The 22,479-nt window shown below is 38.6% G+C and overlaps 1 protein-coding gene across 3 annotated transcripts in view; it reads right to left on the reverse strand.

Annotated features, from left to right (window-relative positions):
- The window catches only part of LOC130924392 (potassium/sodium hyperpolarization-activated cyclic nucleotide-gated channel 1-like), a 270,629-nt gene that overhangs the window by 64,868 nt on the left and 183,282 nt on the right, over positions 1–22,479 (reverse strand). For all 3 annotated transcript variants that reach the window (XM_057850949.1, XM_057850945.1, XM_057850941.1), the window contains exons 5-6: positions 14,846–14,992; positions 14,362–14,602 (exon numbers count right to left, since the gene is read on the reverse strand). In XM_057850949.1, the coding sequence (XP_057706932.1) occupies positions 14,362–14,602; positions 14,846–14,992 (388 nt within the window). The remainder of the gene's footprint in view (positions 1–14,361; positions 14,603–14,845; positions 14,993–22,479) is intronic.

Genomic DNA, 22,479 nt, shown 5'->3' on the forward strand with positions numbered 1-22,479 from the left:
GCCTTGATAGCAATGATTTCACATCCAATTATGTAGCTCTTTGGGGAAAAAAAAATATACATATATATAATCGGGGTGGTATCGGTATGGTATCGGTATCGGCCGATACTGCACAGCCAGGTATCGGTATCGGGGCCAAAAAATGGTATCGGTGCAACACTATTAAAAACCTGACGAAGCTGGCGATTTCTTTGGCAACGTTACAATAATAATAATCGTCACCTTAACTAATAAAGACTGGTGAACAGAGGTGAAAGGAGGACCGTCGAGATGTTAGATACTCTACGGCTTTTTTTCAAGCCAGTTCACGGACACGCATTTCTATCTTTATTAAATGCTAAGCCTCATCTTTTTCCTTTTTTCACCACCTGCACTAACATTCTTGGAACCCATGTTGACTCCTCTCCCAAAAAATCCGCCGTGCGTCGGTCTTGCGGGAAAACAAAGAAACTGCGGCGCTGTCATAAATCGTCGTATTTCAAACATGTCGTTGAATGTAGAGACAAATTGCGAGTAAAGTTTTACATCGGATGTCGAAAACTTTGTGTGTCGAAGCGATCGTATGTCGAGGTACAACTGTACTGGACTGTCTCAGAAAATTAGAATACACAATATTCTAATTTTTTGAGACAGTCTACAGTCAGAATACACAATATTCTAATTTCCTGAGACAGTCAGGAAATTAGAATATTGTGTATTCTAATTTCCTGAGACAGTCCTGTATATATACACAGGACTGTCTCAAAAAATTAGAATATTGTGTATTCTAATTTTCTGAGACAGTCCAGTATATGCCAATACATGTATCCATTCTTTGTATATAATTTTGCACTGTGACCATTCAACAACCCCGAGCCTCAATCCACCCCCCAACAACATCACAACGAACATTTGGCACTTCCCATATGAAATTCCAGCAGGACTCAACCATCCTCGCCATACAGCGCAGGACGACATATCACGTCTCACTCCAAAAAAGAAGCATCTTAAGGTCCAATCAAAGGCATCTATTTGAGAAGTACTTCTGACTGGCATAGCGCAAGGTCATGGAGCCCCCCACCACACACACACACACACAATTACGGCAACCAACAAAGGATGAAGTATAAAGTCACACAATAAGGTTCTCAAGCTGGCCACCGAGACGGGCAGCAGTGGAGATGCTGTTAGGATAAGTGTTCCAATTCTGAGAGCAGAGGAGAGGATGAGGGCAGAGAATGCACAGAGACGGTGGAGGGGATGCGCATGTTGCCTTCCTGGGCGCAGAGCAGCATCCAGAGAGCAGCCTTGGCAGCGTTTCATGTGTCCCTCGGCATTAGCACTGCAGTCACATTACATTTCCCCCTCTCGGCAGGATCGCTGGGTGCCCAAGCCGACGCTCCCGTCCAGGACATGTCGTGTCCACTTTAGACATTAGGGCTCTCTGGCTCAAGCTTATCCAGCAGAGAACAAAGTGGAGCAGACTGCTGAGTACATAATGGCGTAAATAATTCAGAGTCTCGATGAATGAATGAGTTACGCTAACGCGACTCTACCGACATGCTGATGACATCGTAGCGTAAACTAAAAGGTCGGCTGGCGCTTCTTTGGCTTCACAAAATAAAGTCAGCGCCACAGCATCCAGTACAGAGAACAGTTGACCCCCCCCAGTCAACCAAGTTAGCATAACTTGGTAAATAAGGCAATTTGGCTATTTCTGTGTGTTAGGACGTTTCACCTTTAATCTAAATGTTTTTTTTCTCCTCTAAAATTCAATGTTTGACTTCATTATGTTCCACCAGCGCAAATTGATTGGCACCTTGTCATTCACACCATCTGTTTCTGATTTGTTGATTTTCCTTGGGCAGGGTATTGTTTTTCGAATCAAATTAGGGTGCCAACATTGGGTTAGAGAGGGTTTATTCTGTTTATCATAGATTAGTGCTGCAACAATTAATCGATTAACTTGAGTAATTAGATTTGAAAAAAACCTTCAAATCAAATTTTGCTGCTTCGAGTATTCATTTAATGAGAGTGGCATTGTAATGGTTTGTTTTGAAAATGTTTATATTTAGGTTTATTAATTTAGGTGGATACACTGCCCTCTAGTGGCAACAGTGAATATGCCATAACTTGTCTAACATGGCTGAATCCAGCTGCTCCCTGTTAAGACCAACATAAGGTAGGTTTTTGTTTGAGCTAATATGTTTTGTTATGCATTCATTATTTGGTTCATAGGTATATTTAGCTGTTTTGGGGGGGAATATGTGTTCGAACGATTTGCTAAGAGCGTTTTAAAAAAAAAAAAACGTTAGCATGTAGGTAGGTTTTTGTTTTTTTATGCATTCATAATTTGGTTCATAGGTATATTAGCTGTTTTCAGGGGGATATGTGTATGAACGATTTGCTAACAGCATTGTAAAAAAAAAAAATGTTAGCATTTTATAGCATTTAAGCTAGCTGACTTTTGCTATGCAATTTAGCCAATTCTTTTGTTGTACTTAGATCCCCATTTATTTATTTATTTCAATACCGTTTGAGGGTAAACTCATGTATTTAAATTTATTTTTAAATGAAAGCGCAATTCTGAATAGTTTGAAGAATCACTCGGGAATTTGATTTTGTATTTGCATATAATGCCTTTTTGAAAGTGCAATTTGAGCAAGCCTGTTTTACATCTCCTAAAATTGATTCCGCAGCGCTTTAAATGTTCCTAATCTGATTCCTCGATTATTCACACTAACTATTTGATAGATTAATCGACTACTAAAATAATCTATAACTGCAGCCCTATCATAGATTGTTTTACTTATGTACAGTATGTCTTACCATATTGACAGTTAACTTGGACCGGTTTTTCTGAAAACTTCAAACCCGCTATGCGCGAAAAGGAGTTGAATGCCGTGAAGCGTATTTCCCCCAATTTTATAAAACAAAGCTTTTTGACTTTAGGCTGTACTTCTGCATTTTAAGTGCTTCTGACACAATATTTTCCTCATTAAATTATTGTTAATTTTAGAGGTGCACGATAATTATCGGTCCGATAATAGGAATTATGACGTCATCCCAATAAATCCATTAACATAATATATTATCGGCCCTATTAATAATATTTTTGGCACGGTGTCGGATTGGGATTTGTGCGTTTGTTTCCACTCTTGTTTTTCCAGTATGCAAAGTTTTGTTACTGTCTTTGTTTTGTTCATTATAATAATGTTCATGTCATCATGAAAATTCTGGTTCGGTCAAAGGCAAATCTAAGCTGAATCAATCAAGTATTTTTGACCTACAGGTGTTCAAAAACTCAGGTGAATATACATTGAAAAGTTATATATATTATCGGTTATCGTATCGGTATCGGCCTTGAGGAGCAGGAAGTTATCGATATCGGTATTAAAATATGGATATCGTGCACCCCTAGTTAATTTGTGAGCAGACTTGCACAGCAACATAACAAATATCACCAAAACCTGTTAAAGGGGACGTGGACAATCAAAATCTTATAAAAAATGGTTTATCACTTGAAAAATACAAATGATATAGAGGTGTAATATACAGTATTCCTAAGAAAAAAATGGCCATCAGTTTCTTAAGAAAACACTTAAAAAAACCTTCGGGAAACAGCTAAACTTGCATTTTCGGTTAAAAGACCGAAAGTTTACCACCGAAAAGTGTCAAGAACCGTACTCCTCTCGTGATGACATCATCAAAACATGGCGAGAAGCAAAACTACTGGCTCACAGCCAAGATGTCCGTGGTTTGGAAGTATTTTGAAATATCAAAGAAATATACAAATTATTAAATGAAGGAAGTAAAATAAATTTGCTTCATCGCTGCTACACGTGTGTTCTGCAGTTGCTTTCCATTGATGTCCTGAGTCACTTCGAGTACAGTGCATTGGAGTCCGTGCATGCGTGAGTAGTTTGGAGTTTAATCAAGTGTGCAGTATACAAATAAAGTTGTCTTTAAATGCAAACATGTGCATTTGCTGTGGTTCAGGACAATAATATTACGCCACGACTACTTTCTCTATTCGTCACACTTTTTTCCGCGGCTTCCACACTCACTCTGCGAGACGCTGTTTAATCTGGCCGGGAGCGACTTCGCTCAGCTTTATCGCCGCTAGGACTCGGCCCACTCGGCTCTAAATCGATTCTACTTGTTGCACAAGGAAACAGCGAATCTTATTTAAGGAGGACGAGAGATGGTAATAGCCAGTGTTGTTAATCTACCGTAACTTTAAAAAAGTAATTACGGTTACAAATTACTTCTCCCAAAAAGTAATTGCGTTAGTAACTCAGTTACCTGAATGTAAGAGTAATTAGTTACTTGGCAAAGTAACTGGTGATCATTTTCAAAGTTTTTTTTTCTCAAAAAAAAAAAAAAAAAAAAAAAAAAACAGGTCATACAATGTGAAGTTTAAAGGGTTTTTGGGACAATTGGCCCTAGCCCAATTCTTTACCCTTAACTAGACACAAGGGTATTGCGGATATTGCAATAACTAGATAGTAACCTTTGCTATGGTTGGAAGTCATTTAATGTTGTGAATCAACCGTTAAAGTTGTTAAACTTGCTCCCGTTATTGCATTAGCTCCCTTCTGTCAACTTTAGACATGTGTAAGTTTTAAAACAGTTTCATCATTTAAAGATAGATTTAAGTCAAGATTTTGCCAATTTAGGAGCATTTTAGATAAAAGGTTACTTAGGGTCGCTAGGAAGGTTCTCTACAACAGAGCCTTCCTGAGAAGTCTACTGCTTTAAGATGGCGGCTGTTTACTAATGCATCTAGTTCTTCATACATGTTGCTAATGCCACCGTGTCTGTCATTTGCATCTAGTTCTATAATAAGTTATATCTACCGTAGCATCATGTGGGCGTAGTTTGTAGGCTATCGGCTACAGTCAGATATTATTGGAGCCAACTAGAATCGTGTTTGCAACGGCGTCACAACTCCCTTGACTCCTCCCCACTCCTGCTCTGCTCTCTCGTCTCCGTGAGTCCGTCTCTCTGACTTTTCTAGCGTCATTCAATCAATATAGTAACGCAAAGTAACGCACGTCTTTCCTGCCCCAGTAACGGTAATGGCGTTGCCAAGATGAGAAAAGTAATTGATTAGATTACTCACTACTGAAAAAAAATAACGCATTTGTATTCTAAAGCCGTTATTAACAACACTGGTAATAGCCTTGTAAAGAGCTTTACTAGTTTTGGGGAGAATGGAATAGTTTTTTGTTGCTGTTGTGAATTAAAGTTCCGCACAAATGTACATCGAGATCTCATTTAGCTTAGCAGCTGGAGGCGTGAGACCCATTTTGTACCAAACTTCCAAGAAACCGCGTTTATTAAGGTTTCATCGGCCTTGACATCCACCAAACAGAATGCTACGACGACGCCAGCATCTCTGCTATAGGACGCGTTCAGAGTTTGCCACAAAATGCTCACTACAGCCGGGAGCGCACCCTCCCAATCAATTCAGAATCTGGACCTTTCAAACAAAAATTCTCTGGGGTTGTAGAACATTTTGGAAGATGTTTGTGTACTTGTGAGAAGGGAGCCTATTTTATTTCTGTCTGATCATAGAAAAAAAAAGGCAAATGGCATTAATCGTAAAAATTATCAAATGGAAAAATAATCATTTTTTTTTTAAATGAATTGTATACATGTGTATTATTCAGCCTTTCGGTTTTTCGGCAGTGTTTCTAATTTTCAGTTTTGGCCAAGAATTTCGCTTCGGTACATCCCTAGAAAACACTAAACTCAACCACATTATTTAAGGAAAATGATAAGACATTGTGTAATTTAGTTCAGATCCTAATTTGAATGACGCAGCCATTTTAGATACCTTTCAATTCTCACTCACTCAGATAGTGACAGTCACAGCAAAATCTGCGTGTGCCACATACTCCCTATGCTGATCCCGCCAATTAATTTCATGAATGACTAACCCGTGTTTGGTAACAAACTCCCAGTGGCTTAGGGCTTACCTCAGTAGCCTCCCCGCCCCTTCATAACCCCCTACAGGAGCGGCACATCCCGAAATAGACACACAATGTGGGAGTCAAAGGCATAAAAGTGTGGGGGGAGAAAAGATTGCAGATCCAAGACTTCACATTAGAGCAAAGCAAGCAAGTTTGTATCGTATTGTAGCATTGGAACACAGTTAAGTAAGCCTAAACAATACATCAATCCAGCCATTCTCTGTACTGCTTACACACAGACTAAATGTAAAAGTCAAATTAATTACTGAAATATAATGCAAAGAGTTTGCTCAGTATACTGATCTGTTTGCTCGTTTTCATGCTACTTTCAGAGACATGCTATTCAGTTAGCACTCATTCAGTAAAAGTCATTTAGTGGACTTCACATACGATATTTAATAATCATTAAAGATAGTTGCATTGCTTGTATTGTACAGAGAAGTCAAACCCCTTTCAATGTTACAGCATAACCTTTCAACGCTCACCGAACTGTAAAGTGTTCAAGATTTGTTGATGATGATCATTCAAAATATTTTGGTTGACCTTGAAATTTAATTTTTGTACTGTGGATTTCTGTGACTGGACATGTTGGTTAGGTGTCACAAATTATTCATCACAATGAAACTGACATAGAGAAGCGTTTGAAGCACCCAGACCATTACCAGATGAACATACTGTATTTTTCGGACTATAAGTCGCAGTTTTTTTTTTTTTTTTTTTTATAGTTTGGCTGGGGGTACCACTTATGTTCTGGAGCGACTTATGTGTGAAATTATTAACACATTATTATATTATTATTACTATTATTTTGTTGTTTTGGAATGACACTGATGGTTTGGTAAACTTGTTAGCATGTTTTTTATGCTATATATATGTGAATAACTCTTAATAGCTATGTAACGTTAACATACAGGCCACGTTCGCATTTCGTTGTTCATGCATCATGTAACATTATCATGCTGTACACTCATCCAGTATGTTCTTCTCTATTTTATTGTTATTTCAAATAACCTTTCAAGATGACATATCTGTTCTATGTGTTGGATTTTATCATGAAAATTCCCCTCAAACTGCGACTTATACTCCGGTGCGACTTATGTTTTTTTGTCCTCTCCATTGCGCATTTTTGGGCTGGTGTGATTTATACTCAGGTGCGACTTATAATCCGAAAAATACGGTACTTGGATAAAAAAAAAATTGTTTGCTTCAACATTACTCACAGAGAAACCTTTTGTTTCATTCAAAAATTCCCCATTGAAAAAGAGTTATTCGGGAAAATGTGAAATCTTATTTGGCCCACTGACATGATGATGAACTGTTTTTTTGGTGACACAATTAACTGATAACAATGATCAATTACAGTGGATTCCAAAGCCATATCTCAGCTAATTTTTCATTTTCTGTTTAAAAAAAAAAAAAAAATTATTAAATGTTTAGTCCATAGTCTTTGTGACATGAACTTCATGTGCTTAGCATTTGATCCAGCACCTTGACCTTTGACCTTATAAGGCACAACCCTTATAGACAAGTTTCTGAGGTACTTCCACTTTACTCCCGCATGTCTGCTAGCAAGTTCCGTTTTAGAATTTCTCCATCTAAAACAACAGTGGAGCTGGAGTTACATTACTCATCAAAATCCCTTAAAAAAAAAGACAAGTTGGAAATACTGCATCCATCTGCCATCATCACGACAGGGGAGGACAACATGTTCATGAAGGCAGATGTGGAACCAAACTCATGCCACCACAAAGATCGGGTGTTTTTGTAGCCATGTTGCCGCTGTGTTATGGAAGGTATGTTCTTCCTATCCCTGCATTTCCATGTGGCAACTACTGTGGCTTCAACATATGCTACCTGCTGCGAGCCTTTAGCTAATCAGTACATGTAGATGGTATAACTATGTCAATGCATTAATGCAAGTGTTACAACATTTTTGTTCGTTTGTTTACAGGTGGAAAACGATGTTAGGCAAGGGAAGATAAGTAAACACTTACCTGTACGTTGATGGACATATATCGAGACTACATCATTCTACCCAGGGGCGGCCGAGAGACTGGGGCTGGAGGCGGTGGTCCAACTACGAGCTTTTTAACTGCAGCAACTTTAAGATACGCTATTGGAGCTGGAATTACTGAGGACAGCGGGAGAAAGCCCGTCTGGAAGCCGTAATGTCGGGTGAAATTTTGTCAAGGCTCCGGATGTCTGTTGTCTGATGTCACATTCTCATATGCTTTTTTTCCAAAAAATTTTATAAATTGTAATTTATTAACCTGTTTTGCACACGCACTAATCATTTTAAAGAAAACAAGAAATGGAATCATGTCGTCCAAATGTTTAATGTTAAATGATTACTTCAACCGCAATTCATGTTGTTCTTTCTAAACCGGAAGTTCGACCCAGACATTTTCCAAAATGGTGCCGCCCATATTTCGCTCAGGAAAGTTTTTTATTCTGTTCAAAATGGCTAGGAATGGCATTATATGACTTCATCATTGCAACTTCATATCTCACATACACGAACTATGAGATGTAAACAACAACCTGACAGGCAAAAATCAAGCAATGACATCATCATTCTGAAAAGTCCACATTCAACAAGTGACCTAAACTAAACCATAGTCACCTTGAACCTAGGACTGGTGGCTCTGCCATGTTATCGACAAAACAAAAGACTGGTCTGTATACAACTAGTGTTGCAATGGTCAAGCGATTAACTCAAGTAATTTGATTAGAAAAATCAAATTTTGCTGCTTCAAGGATTCATTTAATTAGAGTGGCATTGTAATGGTTTGTTTAGAAACTGTTTCATTTAGTTTTATTGATTTGGGTGGATACACTTTCCTCTTGTGGCAACAGTTGATATGCCATAACTTGTCTAGCATGGCTGAATTCAGCCGCTCCCTGTTTTTTTTTAAGCTAATATATTTGTTCATACAGTTGTTATTTAGATTAGAAGTATATTTAGCAGTATTTTGTGGGAATATTTTTTTTTAATTATTTGTTAAGAATAATGTATTTTAGAAAAAAAAAAAATAGTAATAAGTTAGCACTTTGTAGCATTTAAGTTAGCGGACTTTTGCTATGCAATTTAGCCAGTTATACTTTTGTTGAACTTAGATCCTCATTTTTTTTTTATCTCGTTTGATGCTAAACTCTGGTGTTTTATATTATTTTTAAATGCATTTATTGCTCTTGTGAAATGAAAGCGTAATCGTGCATAGTTTGAAGAAACACTGAGGATTTATATTTTGTATTCACATTTAATGCTCTTTTGAAAGTTTAATCTTAGCAAGCCAAAATGAATATTATTGCAAGCATTTATTTGTTTAACATATTCTAAAATTTATTCTGCAACGCATTAAATGATCATAATTCGATTACTCAATTATTCAAACCAACTAAATGAAGGATTAATCGATTACCTAAATAATTGAAAACTGCAGCCCTATATTCAGCCAACTTCCTGTGAGGACAATTCCAAAACTTGCCACAGTAGGGCATGGGGTGTTGCAATCACAAAAAGGTGAGACATCAGTGGCCGTTGCGGTGCAGCTAGCTAAAAATTAGTCTAGCTTTTTCAATTTCTTCTACTACATTTTCTCCTCTGCATTTCATGATATACCATCATGCTACCTCTCAAAGGTCAGTTTTGTACAATCATGATTTTTGGTTATCACTATGTGTGTCGTGCCATCTGAAGCAGCCTATGTTATATGCTATAAGAACACACATGGGTATATTTTTCATTGAATGTCATGTGCGAGGTCTCAGATTTTAATGGGGTCTAAAAACCAATTAAAGTGTTAAAAATAGTTGTATGCGTACCCTGCTTTAGACATTCATCCTTGTGTCAGTGTCCACGCTGTAATACAAATGGATGCATTACTGAGATTAATGTTTGCAGGAACTATAAAGGCGCAACATTGCCTTGACTTTGAACTATTGTTACGCCAAGGAAGAAGCGAACGGAGAGAAACATTTTGGCCACGCAAAGAGGCATGGCTATGTTTACTGAGAAGTTAGATTTTTTTTTTTTTTCCTGCATGTGCAGAGAAAGAAAGCGAGCGAGATTGCCTGTCTTTTCATTATTTCTCTGGAACCCCCTAGCGAGAGGGCACGCAGACAAACTTGAGCAGCCAAGGCGTAATTAAACTTCCGCAAGTCGGGTCATGCACGCAGTTTAAAACTGCTCGCTGCCGTCTAAATGATATCCCATCACTAGGCAAATTAATCGGTATTTGGTGAGGGCAAGATGGCGACTGTGTCGCCCCACACGTGTCATGCAGCACACATAATGTGACCCGATGGGGAAGTCTACTCGATTTATAAGTGTAAAATGACCTTGGCAAGTTCCAGCGTTTACTTGGACAAGAGATTCAATGTCAGGCCACTAGATTCCAATAGAAGGTGCTGTTTTCACGATTGATAGTTGATATGGAGATATGAATTAAATGAATTCCTTATAGTGATGCATAAGCTTCACTATCAGTTGACGGGTGGTCGCTCCGTAGGGGGCCTAAATTCAAAAACTTTAAAATTCAAATAATTTAAAAAACCAAAGCCGCTAGTGACCTAAAACCGAAACAGGAACCTCCCTTAGGGATATATGAGTCTCCATGAGCGGCAGCATAGAAAAATTCAAAGCAATTCCCTAATAAAATCCCGATTAATTATTTTTTATGTAAGTATAACAAAACTTTAAAATGGCTCTGAAATTGTCAGATTTTACGCTAGATGCAAAAAAATCAACAGATGCAGAGATAATTACTTACATTTTCAGGATCAATAACAATATTTAACGTATCGTACAAGATTTTGCCCGAAATAGCGACTTAATTTCTTTTTTAAATTTAGTGCAATGGTTTCAACAGCTAATAGATCACTCAGTTTTCACATCAGAAACTTAATACTATTGGAAAGCATGGAAAATCATCTTAATCTTACTCAACAAAAGCAAAATTTGCATTTTTCTACATACAATCACAACTTATTTACAGTAGGTTGAACTCCGATGTCACTATTGTCTCAGCTAGGGCTGCAGCTATTGAATATTTTAGTAATCGAGTAATCGACTGAAAATTCTATCGATTAATCGAGTAATCGGATAAAACAAATATATTTTTAGGTGAAGAGCAATTATAGATATACATGAGAAAACAAGACATTTTATCATTTTCAGTCAATCAATGTCTTTATTTTTGATGTATATTGTTGAAAACAGCCAACAATTGCATCTCAGATGTAACTAGAATTTTAAAAAATGACTAATTCACTGCTTTCACTCAAAAAACCTTTAGATCTTATTTTAAAAAAGTATATATATATATATATATATGTGTGTGTGTGTGTGTGTGTGTGTGTATATATATATATATATATATATATATATGTATATATATATATATATATATATATATAAACACACCTAAAAATGCCTTTACGCTTGATAACACACTCACTTAAATGTTAGGATTTTTTTCCCACGTTTTTCAATTAAATTTCTATTAGTGTCAAGCCATTTTTAAGTTCTAGTTAAGTTTTAAGTTAGTCTAAACTGTAAGTCCTGATAGGATTTTGAGTTTTTGCACATTAGGGACTAGTGCTACTTGGTGTTTTATCCAGCAATGACTACTGAGCTAAAATTGATAGTTAGCATTATTGAGTTTTTATTTGACACCCTCATCACTCCACAACGCTATGTTATGTTATAGCCTGTATGTAAGACACGTTAGCCACGAATCGAAAGCGGTCTTAATTAATTGAAACCTAGCCCTCCGCAGTGCTAACGTAAGGTGAGCTAGTAGTGACAGTAACGTTAATCTTACACAGTATATTAGCGTTTAGCGCTCTTTATTAGCGCTTAGCGCTCTACTGCTTTAAGATGGCGGCTGTTTGCTAACGCTGCCCAGACGCGGCCTAGTCTGTCATTGCGCATCTAGTTCAACATACATGTGATCTTTATGAGACTCACTGGACGCTACCTGCAACTAACGTAGCATGAGCGGGCTAGTATTTAGCAACGTCGGCGTCGTTTGTAGCTGTTGTCGGCTGCAGTAAGTTTTTTTTTTTTTTGCTTCTTCCTCTACGCACGTGACATCAGCGCATTGTACCGCATAAAAGTAGTCCGAGCAAAACGTGATGCTTAGAGCTGTCAAAATAAACGATTACTCAAGGTGAATAAAATTACTCGGATCAGTTTTTAAACTCGAGTTACTCGAGTTGCTCGAGTATTCGTTTCAGCTCTAGTCTCAGCATGTCTTGCGGCTATTTGGCCCTTATCGTTTTTAGATTGAAATCAAGGGCGTAGGTTGGGTCTTAATATTGGTAGGGACGATATAACAGCATAACCTGCATGTACACTTTTTGCTGGGGACGGGTCATTAATAAGACCAAACATATTTGGTGAATGGTGGTCAGGTCTACATTTCTCACCAATATGGACCTAATTAATTGATAGGCTAAATGATTAATGCAAAACAAATCTATATTGACCTATACCAACGTTCACACTGCAAATTTATAACGTCTTAATCTGATTTTTTTTGGTTAAATCCAGTCAAATAATTTTGTACATCTTTTTTTGAGTGTTAAAGGCTAGTTAAAAGATTAATACGTCAGATTCTTTCACATTAAGTAAATATTACGATTTGTTTGTATAAAGCCCATAGATCTAAAAGTTGGTCATTTTTCAACTAAATCAAGAAAAAAATTCTTTCAAATAATGTTTTGAACAATATTCTTAAATTAAGAACACTTCTGACGTTTTTCTTTTAAGATTAAATAAGGAAAATTTTAAAAACATTTTGCTTAAAATAAGTCTGTTAAGCTTATTTTCAGCTAGCTGTTTTTCTTACTTCAGAAATCTCAGTGAGTAAACTCGACTTGAAGCACGGTAGCAGTATCAAAATTAGTGAAGTGTTCCCCACCTCCACAACATTGACGTCTTTTTACATTATTTACAGTGGCGGCTGCTGGCAGAAAAAAAACATCCCTCGTCTTTGAAGGGGGCGGGGGAGGCGACATATTGTATTTCTGTCGGCCTGTGAATGTGTGTGTGTGTGGGGTGGGGGGTGTTCAAGTCATCAGCCAATCAAACGTGCGTTTGAGGGGAGAACATGAACTGGCACATTCAGCGAGTGAAAAGGGGTCAGTGTAAGTCTGAACATAATGAAAGTACTGTAATTCACTTAATAATGGTTGGGTCAGTTCTATCCTGACAACATAGAAGAAGACAATCTAAATGACCTATATAATTGAAATCATTATATAATGCAAATAATGTTGCTTATAAGTTGGTTTGGATAATTTTAGCATCCTGAAAAGTTGGTAGTGTTATGTCTCTATCGTCCCTATGCAAACCTACGCCCTTGATTGAAATGTTATATAAAATAAAATATTTAAAAGCCTATTTTTTTTTTGTATGGACAAAGAAATATCTAAATTACTTGATTTTTGCCACTCCCCCAAAAACATGCAGTTGGGCGAAAATTACCCATTTGAATGTAAAGTTATGGTATTTTATGTGGAAACAAAATCCAACATGGCGGCCATCACAAAACAAAGAGATTTTTAAGTTGACAACTTTTGTAAATAAATGCGTAAATCCCGGAATTTCCACAGATACGAACGTAAAACAGTCTGGATTCTTGGTTAAAAGCAAAAAATCGAGCAGCTATTTATTTTACGTAAATATTTCAAGCTAAAGTTACGCTATTTTTATCCATTCATTTTTTACAAGGTTTCAAAGTACATGGATGGTGCTATTTTATATAATAATTATCTTGAATCCTCGACCAAACCGCTGGAGACATTCCTGCTTGCTTGTATGCACTAAAACTTTCATCCTGTTTCCACCTAAATCCGGCGTTAGAATGCACCCTGTTTGAGTTTATCGCAGTGAAAGCTGCCACGAAACGCTGCCTGGTCCAGCCCCCTACAGGAAACCGTGGCGCAATGTCTGTGGGAGCTATCTCGTCAACTGATAGGGAAGTGTATGAGTGATGTTTATATAGCAGAACCCCAATTCCAATGAGGTTGAGACATAGGGTTTAGTATTTAAGTTAACTATTAGTTGGAAATTAAAAAATGTACAAAATCAAAGGCTATATAGTTAGCTAAAGCACTATATACACCACCACAACTGCTCATATTGTGTCCTAGCAGAACCTCCAATGTCTACTTCTTCATTTGTGCCATGAAAAGATGCATTTTATTCATACTGATTTGTCCTACAATGAAGAGGCAGCTTGTGATGTGAATTGAATAGGAAGCTGTTCTTGCATAAACCATGAGGTAGAATTTTTAAGGGAGGTGATGAGCGCTTGCACGAAGCACGCTACCGGAAGCTCAAAGGGAGTTAATAATGGTGAAATAATGATGATTATTCAAAAAGGAGCCTGCTTACCACCAAAGTAGGAGCCATCGGAAAGCTTGGTTTCTTTGCTGCCTTTGGTTAGAACACTGACCACACCATGCTGGATGAAGTACATCTTCTTGCCGATGGTGCCCTCCCTGATGATGTAATCGCCAGGCTGGAACACCTCAAATTTGAGCTTGGTGAGCATGGAGGTAACAAAATTGGGGTCAGCATTGGCGAACAGTGGCATGGAGGCCACCAGTTTCCGACAGTTAAAGTTGATGATTTCCTGTGAGACAGAGAAAACAACAATGCAATGACCTCACACAACTCCACGTAGGAAAACATATTAGAGAAAACAAAAGCATTTTGTTTCTCCTTTCCTGAGATTCTCATCCACCGCTGGTGTAAAGGTAAAATGTCAGCAAATGTGAAGTGAACCGAGGGGAATGCCAAGCAGAAAGCGGGTCTATTTTACGTATGCCAGGTGCACTCCATTATCCGCGCACCCGGAAAATGCTGCTTCCCATACCTCTCGGAGCGGTTCGTTCAGCTCCCCTAGGATGCTCTCCTCGTCGAACATCTTGCCCTGGTAGCGGTGCTCGTAATAGTCGTGGATCCTTTGCCTCATGTCTGCTGGCAGCTTATGGAAGGACATGTATTGCTCCACTTGCTTGTACTGTAAAGATGGCAGAGGAGACGACAGTGAAGCTAAGGAAAGAAAATGGGTACCAAAAAAAAAAAAAAAAACCCACAATATATTGTAATGGTTGTTGTAGTAGGTAAAGAACATTATGTAGTACTAAATATAGAAAATGGGTTCAACGTGAGGTAGAGATTAGTGTAATAGATAACATTTAATTTGTGATTGTGTGTATTAGGAGTAGGTTATATATACAGTGGGGCAAATAAGTATTTAGTCAACCACTAATTGTGCAAGTTCTCCCACTTGAAAATATTAGAGAGGCCTGTAATTGTCAACACAGGTAAACCTCAACCATGAGAGACAGAATGTGGAAAAAAGTAACAGAAAATCACATTGTTTGATTTTCAAAGAATTTATTTGCAAATCATGGTGGAAAACAAGTATTTGGTCAATACCAAAAGTTCATCTCAATACTTTGTTATGTACCCTTTGTTGGCAATAACGGTGGCAAAACGTTTTCTGTAACTCTTCACAGATTTTCACAGTTACTGGTATTTTGGCCCATTCCTCCATGCAGATCTCCTCTAAAGCAGTGATGTTTTGGGGCTGTCGTTGGGCAACACGGACTTTCAACTCCCTCCACAGATGTTCTATGGGGTTGAGATCTGGAGACTGGCTAGGCCACTCCAGGACCTTAAAATGCTTCTTACGAAGCCACTCCTTTGTTGCCCTGGCTGTGTGTTTGGGATCATTGCCGAGCTGAAAGACCCAGCCACGTCTCATCTTCAATGCCCTTGCTATGGAAGGAGATTTTCACTCAAAATCTCTCGATACGTGGCCCCATTTATTCTTTTCTTTACACAGATCAGTCATTCTGTTCCCTTTGCAGAAAAACAGCCCTAAAGCATGATGTTTCCACCTCCATGCTTTACAGTGGTTATGGTGTTCTTCGGATGCAATTCAGTATTCTTTCTCCTCCAAACACGAGAACCGGTGTTTCTACCAAAAAGTTCTATTTTGGTTTCAGCTGACCATAACAAATTCTCCCAGTCTTCTTCTGGATCATCCAAATGCTCTCTAGCGAACCGCAGACGGGCCTGGACGTGTACTTTCTTCAGCAGGGGGACACGTCTGGCAGTGCAGGATTTGAGTCCCTGGCAGCGCATTGTGTTACTGATAGTAGCCTTTGTTACAGTGGTCCCAGCTCTCTGTAGGTCATTCACTATGTCCCCCCGTGTGGTTCTGAGATTTTTGGTCACCGTTCTTATCATTTTGACGCCAAGGGGTGAGATCTTGCATGGAGCCCCAGATCGAGGGAGATTATCAGTGGTCTTGTATGTCTTCCATTTTCTAATAATTGCTCCCACAGTTGATTTCTTTACACCAAGCGTTTTACCTATTGCAGATTCCGTCTTCCCAGCCTGGTGCAGAGCTACAATTTTGTCTCTGGTGTCCTTCGACAGCTCTTTGGTCTTGGCCATAGTGGAGTTTGGAGTGTGACTGACTGAGATTGTGGACAGGTGTCTTTTATACCGATAATTAATTAAAACAGGTGCCATTAATACAGGTAACGAGTGGAGCCTCGTTAGACCTCTTTTACAGCCAGAAATCTTGCTTGTTTGTTGGTGACCAAATACTTATTTTCCAGTCTAATTTGGAAATAAATTCTTTAAAAATCAAACAATGTGATTTTCTATTTTTTTTTCCCACATTCTGTCTCTCATGGTTAAGGTTTACCCATGCTGACAATTACAGGCCTCTCTAATCTTTTCAAGTAGGAGAACTTGCACAATTGGTGGTTGACCAAATACTTATTTGCCCCACTGTATATCGCACCAAAATTATATCCCGATGGTTTGAGAAAATTTGCAATGACATGTAATTTAGTATGGCTTTTTTATTGCACACAATATTTTAGATGTGCACCTACATTGCCATGTAAATAGCGCAAATCTAGTGCAATGAATAAGTAAAACAGCTTGAAATGGAAACAAAAATTGCCATTCAACCTCAGAAGTCAAATGTAACGTAACAGTTTAAAAAAAAAAACGAAGTTGCACCGAGTCAGGTTTTTGATCCGCCCCACCATCCCTCGTGGACATTGGGCAAATAGACTCCCTCTAAATTCAATTAAAGTCGGTCTAGCTCTGTCAATGCCAGCCAATGAGTTAAATGAGTGCCCTATAAAGGGGTAAAACAGTTTAGCGCAGGGGTCGGGATCCCTTTTGATCAAGAGAGCCAAAACATCCAACATATTTTAAAATGTGATTCCACCATACAGTGTGTGTCTCTATATATATGGTATTTATATATATATATAGGCGGCACGGTGGCTGAGTGGTTAGCACGTCTGCCTCACAGTTCTGAGATCAAGGGTTCAATCCCGGGCTTCGGCCTTCCTGTGTGGAGTTTGCATGTTCTCCCCGTGCCTGCGTGGGTTTCCTCCGGGAACTCCGGTTTCCTCCCACATCCCAAAAACATGCATGGTAGGCTGATTGAACACTCTAAAAATTGTCCGTAGGTATGAGTGTGTGCGTGAATGGTTGTATGTCTCCTTGTGCCCTGTGATTGGCTGGCAACCAGTTCAGGGTGTCCCCTGCCTACTGCCCATAGTTCGCTGGGATAGGCTCCAGCACCTCCGCGACCCTCGTGAGGAAGAAGCGGCATGGAAAATGAATGAATGAATGAATATATATATATATATAGATATTTACCCACTTAGAAAATAGGTCGCGGTCTGAAGTTTCAATCATAGATGCATTTCCTCTTGTAGAGACATAATCTAAAAAAAATCCGGAACTCACATTTTATGATTTTTAAATAATGTATTTGTAATTTACCGGGGTTCATAATTATCTGTACCCCTGATAAAGTGCTAATATTTAGTGCAGAAGCCTCTGTTTGCAATTACAGAGGTCAGACACTTTCTGTAGTTCTTCACCAGGTTTTCACATATGGAAACAGGGATTTTGGCCCATTCCTCCACACGTATCTTCTCTATATCTGTCAGGTTTCGGGGCTGTCATTGAGAAACACAAAGTTTCAGCTCCATCCAAAGATTTTGTATTTGATTGAGGTCTGGAGACTGACTGGGCCACTCCAGAACCTTGATATGCTTTTCACGAAAACAATCCTTAGTTATTCTGGCTGTCTGCTTCAGTCCATTGTCATGTTGAAAGACCCAGTCACGACCCATTTTCGATGTTATAATATATATACACTGCTGGCCAAAAGTATTGGCACCCATGCAATTCTGTCAGATAATGTTCAATTTCACCAAGAAAATGATTGCAGTTATAAATGCTTTGGTAGTAATATCATTTATTTTGCTTGCAATGAAAACACACAAAAAAAGAATGAAAAAAAAAATCATTATCATTTTATGCAACACTCCAAAATGGGTCCGACAAAAGTATTGGCACCCTCAGCCTAATACTTGGTAGCCCAACCTTTAGACGAAATAACTCCGAACAACCGCTTCCGGTATCCATCAATGTGAGTCTTACAATGTTCTGCTGGAATTTTAGGCCATTCTTCTTTGGCCAACTGCTCCAGGTCGCTGAGCTGTGAAGGGTGCCCCTCTCCAAACTGCCATTTTCAGATCTCTCCACAGGTGTTCTATGGGATTCAGGTTTCGACTCATTGCTAGAAGTCTCCAGTGCTTTCTCTCAAACCATTTTCTAATGCTTTTTGAAGTGCTTTTTTGGTCATTGTCCTGCTGGAAGACCCATGACCTCTGAGGGAGACCCAGGTTTCTTACACTGGGCCCTACATTATGTTGCAAAATTTGTTGGTAGTATTTCGACTTCATAATGCCATGCACATGGTCAAGCAGTCCAGCGCCAGAGGAAGCGAAGCAACCCCGAAACATCAGGGAACCTCCGCCGTGTTTGACTGTGGGTACTGTGTTCTTTTCTGTGAAGACCTCGTTTTTTCCCCTGTAAACTCTATGTTGATGCATTTTCCAAAAAACCTCTACTTTTGTCTCATCTGAACGGAGAAAATTCTTCCAAAACGTTTTTGGCTTTCTCAGGTAAGTTTTGGCAAACTCCAGCCTGGCTTTTTTATGTCTTTGGGTCAGAAGTGGGGTCTTCCTGGCCATCCTACATGGAATCCCTTTTTATTCAGACACCGACAGATAGTACGGGTTGACACTGTTGTACCCTCGGACTGCAGGACAGCTTGAGCTTGTTTGGATGCAAGTTAAGGTTCTTTATCCACCATCCGCACAATCTTTTTTTGAAATCTCTCGTCAATTTTTTTTGTTTCCCGTCCACATCTAGGGAGGTGAGCCATGGTGCCACGGGCTTTACACTTATTGATGACACTGCACACGGTAGACACAGTGCACATTCAGGTCTTTGGAGATGGACTTGTAGCCTTGCGATTGCCCATGCGTCCTCACAATTTTCCTTCTCAAGTCCTAAGACAGTTCTTTGGTCTTCTATCTTTTTTCCATCCTCAATGTGGTACACACATAAGGACACAGGACAGAGGTTGAATCAACATTAATCCATTTTAACTGGCTGCAAGTATGATTTAGTTATTGCAATCACCTGTTATGTGCCACAGGTAAGTAACAGGTGTTGTTAATTAAACATTATAGAAGCATCACATGATTTTTCAAAGGGTGCCAATACTTTTGTTCAGCCAATTTTTTAAATTTTGTGTAAAATGATAATGTTTTTTTTTTCCATTCTCTTTTGTGTTTTTTCATTGCAAGCAAAATAAATGAAGATATTACTACCAAAGAATTTGTAATTACAATCATTTTCTGGGAGAAATTGACCATTATTTGACAGAATTGCAGGGGTGCCAATACTTTTGGCATGCACTGTATTTATTATATATAAATATATAAAACATATTTATATATAATATTTTATCATTATATTATATAATGTGCAGTATTTCCTCTTGCCTGCAGGACTATCACACGTCTGATGGGATTCACGAATGACTGGGTGCAATTAGACACACTCAAGTAGAGAAACTATCGGTGCCAGGATTAGCGATCAGGCAGCATAGAATAGGATGTCAACCTATCCACACTTACAAGTGATTCACATAATACAGGGTTCTACACCTCACATTGCTGATTTGTGTGCGCCCCATCCAGCTAATCACATTATTTATTGACTCCGCCCCCCTCTCCCTTTTCTCCTCTGTCATCAGACCCCTCACATGGTGTCAACCGGAAATACAATAAGCTAACGATATCACTGCTATATTCATAGTTAGCATAGGCGTTGAATGTAATTCTTGTTGTTTGTTCTTCTCTTCTATCCCTTTCTCCTTTTCTGTTTTCCTTTCCGTCCCCCCATAACCTTTTCCTGCTTGCTGCGTTCTCTTAATTAATGAAACACAATGAATGATCACAATGGGCGTATATCATACTCTCATGTGAATTATTAAAACTGTTCAGACTAAGCCTGCACAATATATCGTTTGAATCTCGCCATCGCAATGTGCGCATGTGCAATAGTCACATCAAAGGACGTGCATTTAAAAAAAAAAAAATTTCAACGTTTAAAATTTTGTTTTACTTCATGAACGCAGCAAGTGTGCAGATCCTGCATTAAACTGAGTTATAAAAATTAGGGCCGATGGCGCCATTTTTCAGGGCATCGGAATCGGGTGAAAAGGATCGGGTTTTTATTTTAAAACAACATACATTCATTTTTTTCTGCTTCATGTTCGTACAGCACCATAGTGTCTCACTCTCCCTCATGCTAGGCAGCGCAACCAAACTGTTTTTCTTCGTCAACAGTGCAGCTATCCCGAATGGAGCTATTCAAGTTATTTGGTGAAAAATTTCTCGTTTTAATATCGCAATATAATATCGCAAACTCCCCAAAAATCGCAATGATAGTTTTTTCCAATATCGTTCAGGCCTAGTTCAGACCATTAGGACACTCATCTTCCGATTTTCCATGTCCACCAGCTAAACAGGACAGGTTAAAAAAACTGAAGTGTCCAAGATCAATGTGCCAATGCACCATCACCTCATCACAGCTCGTTCAAGTCAAGCAAGCCGGCGGTTCCACAGTTCCAAAGACTCAAAAAAAATCCATCTTGATGAGACAGGCGGCCATGAGGGAAAAGTTTACCCTGGCTGTCGCGGCCACAACAGCGTCATCTCTCAGTTCAATAGTTTAGTTATGTGTAAATAAATTGTTACTTTGCTATCAAAAGCTCTTTGTCTTGTTGTTTATGTTATTTTGTAAAAGGAAAACAATATTCAGAAGTTTGGGATGTAACTAAAGCAAAAATAGCGGTGTTAAAGTCAAAGTTATGTTTGAAATGTATGCTTTCACAAAAAGCTCGAGTTCTCATTTTTTTCACCAGAAATGGGAAAATTGCTCAAACTAAACTATTTTCTAATGCTGATTTCTAAAGAATGGAAAAAGATATGAACTTTTTTTTCCTGCTGAAAGAACAGAGTCTAATCTTTCTTTTGGTGGGTTCCATGTTTCTATTGCAATAGAACAGAATTTTCTGTGGGCCTGGCAAATTCAGTCAAAATCCAGTAAAACGGCCAGGAGCGAAGGGGGGTGCACCGGTGAAAATGGCTGGGAGTGAATGAGTTAAATTGGTGTGTGGAATTTATTATGTCATGTTAAATGGTTTTGATAAAGTTGGGGTTTGTAGTTATGGAGGGGATAGTCTTTGAACTTAGTTAAGACAAGATAACTGAAGTAATTAGCAGAAAACTCTTTGGATACAATAAACTCAAACCATAACCCAGTAAAGCTTAGAAATGACACAAAAACTATTTTTAACACAGCTCTCATACTGCGGCTGACAAGAAAGAAATAAAGCTGTTCAAACAGTGTGCAGACCAAAAGACGTATCACAGTGTCTCAGTCTGTCAAAGGTGCTGTTAGTCTTTATACTGTTTGTTCAGAACAAAAGCATTACAGTGTGAATGGGAGAAGCTGAGATGCACATCAAAGTGTGCCGTGGAGCACCTCGGGGAATAATAACAGGTAGCATCCTTGACCCCCAGCCAAAGGAAAATACAACAACAACTACCAAAAAAAAAAGAAATTAAGCATGCATAAGATGTCGCTAGTGGTACTCTTTGATCAAAGAAAATCTTTCCATTGAATTGTTCAGATAAGCTCGGGCTTACTATGTTATCTCAGGCACCATCGGAATGATAGAAGCACTGTATGTAGTTAAAGTTAAAAGTCCCAATGCTTTTGTACCCCCACTCATTGAGTTACCGTAATTTGTAATTCATCCATTCATTCCTTATCAGTAAGCCTTCTCCTTGTGCTCAACCGCATCAATGTCAGACAATGAATCCAACCGAAAATAAAAGCTTGACATACCTATCGAATATATATGTATATGGCTTGTATCGCGGGGGTAATTTGCTTTACTCATGTGACAATGAAAGAACAATTGTGAGGCGCCGGAGGAAAACAATCGTAGACGTCCGATTGGCTGCCAGAGTATGGCGGGCTCTTTGCGAGGATGTGAAGCTTCAAAGGCAGAGGTTATTATATTTTCAT

The sequence above is a fragment of the Corythoichthys intestinalis genome, chromosome 1 (genome assembly GCF_030265065.1).
Source record: "Corythoichthys intestinalis isolate RoL2023-P3 chromosome 1, ASM3026506v1, whole genome shotgun sequence".
Lineage (NCBI taxonomy): Eukaryota > Metazoa > Chordata > Actinopteri > Syngnathiformes > Syngnathidae > Corythoichthys > Corythoichthys intestinalis.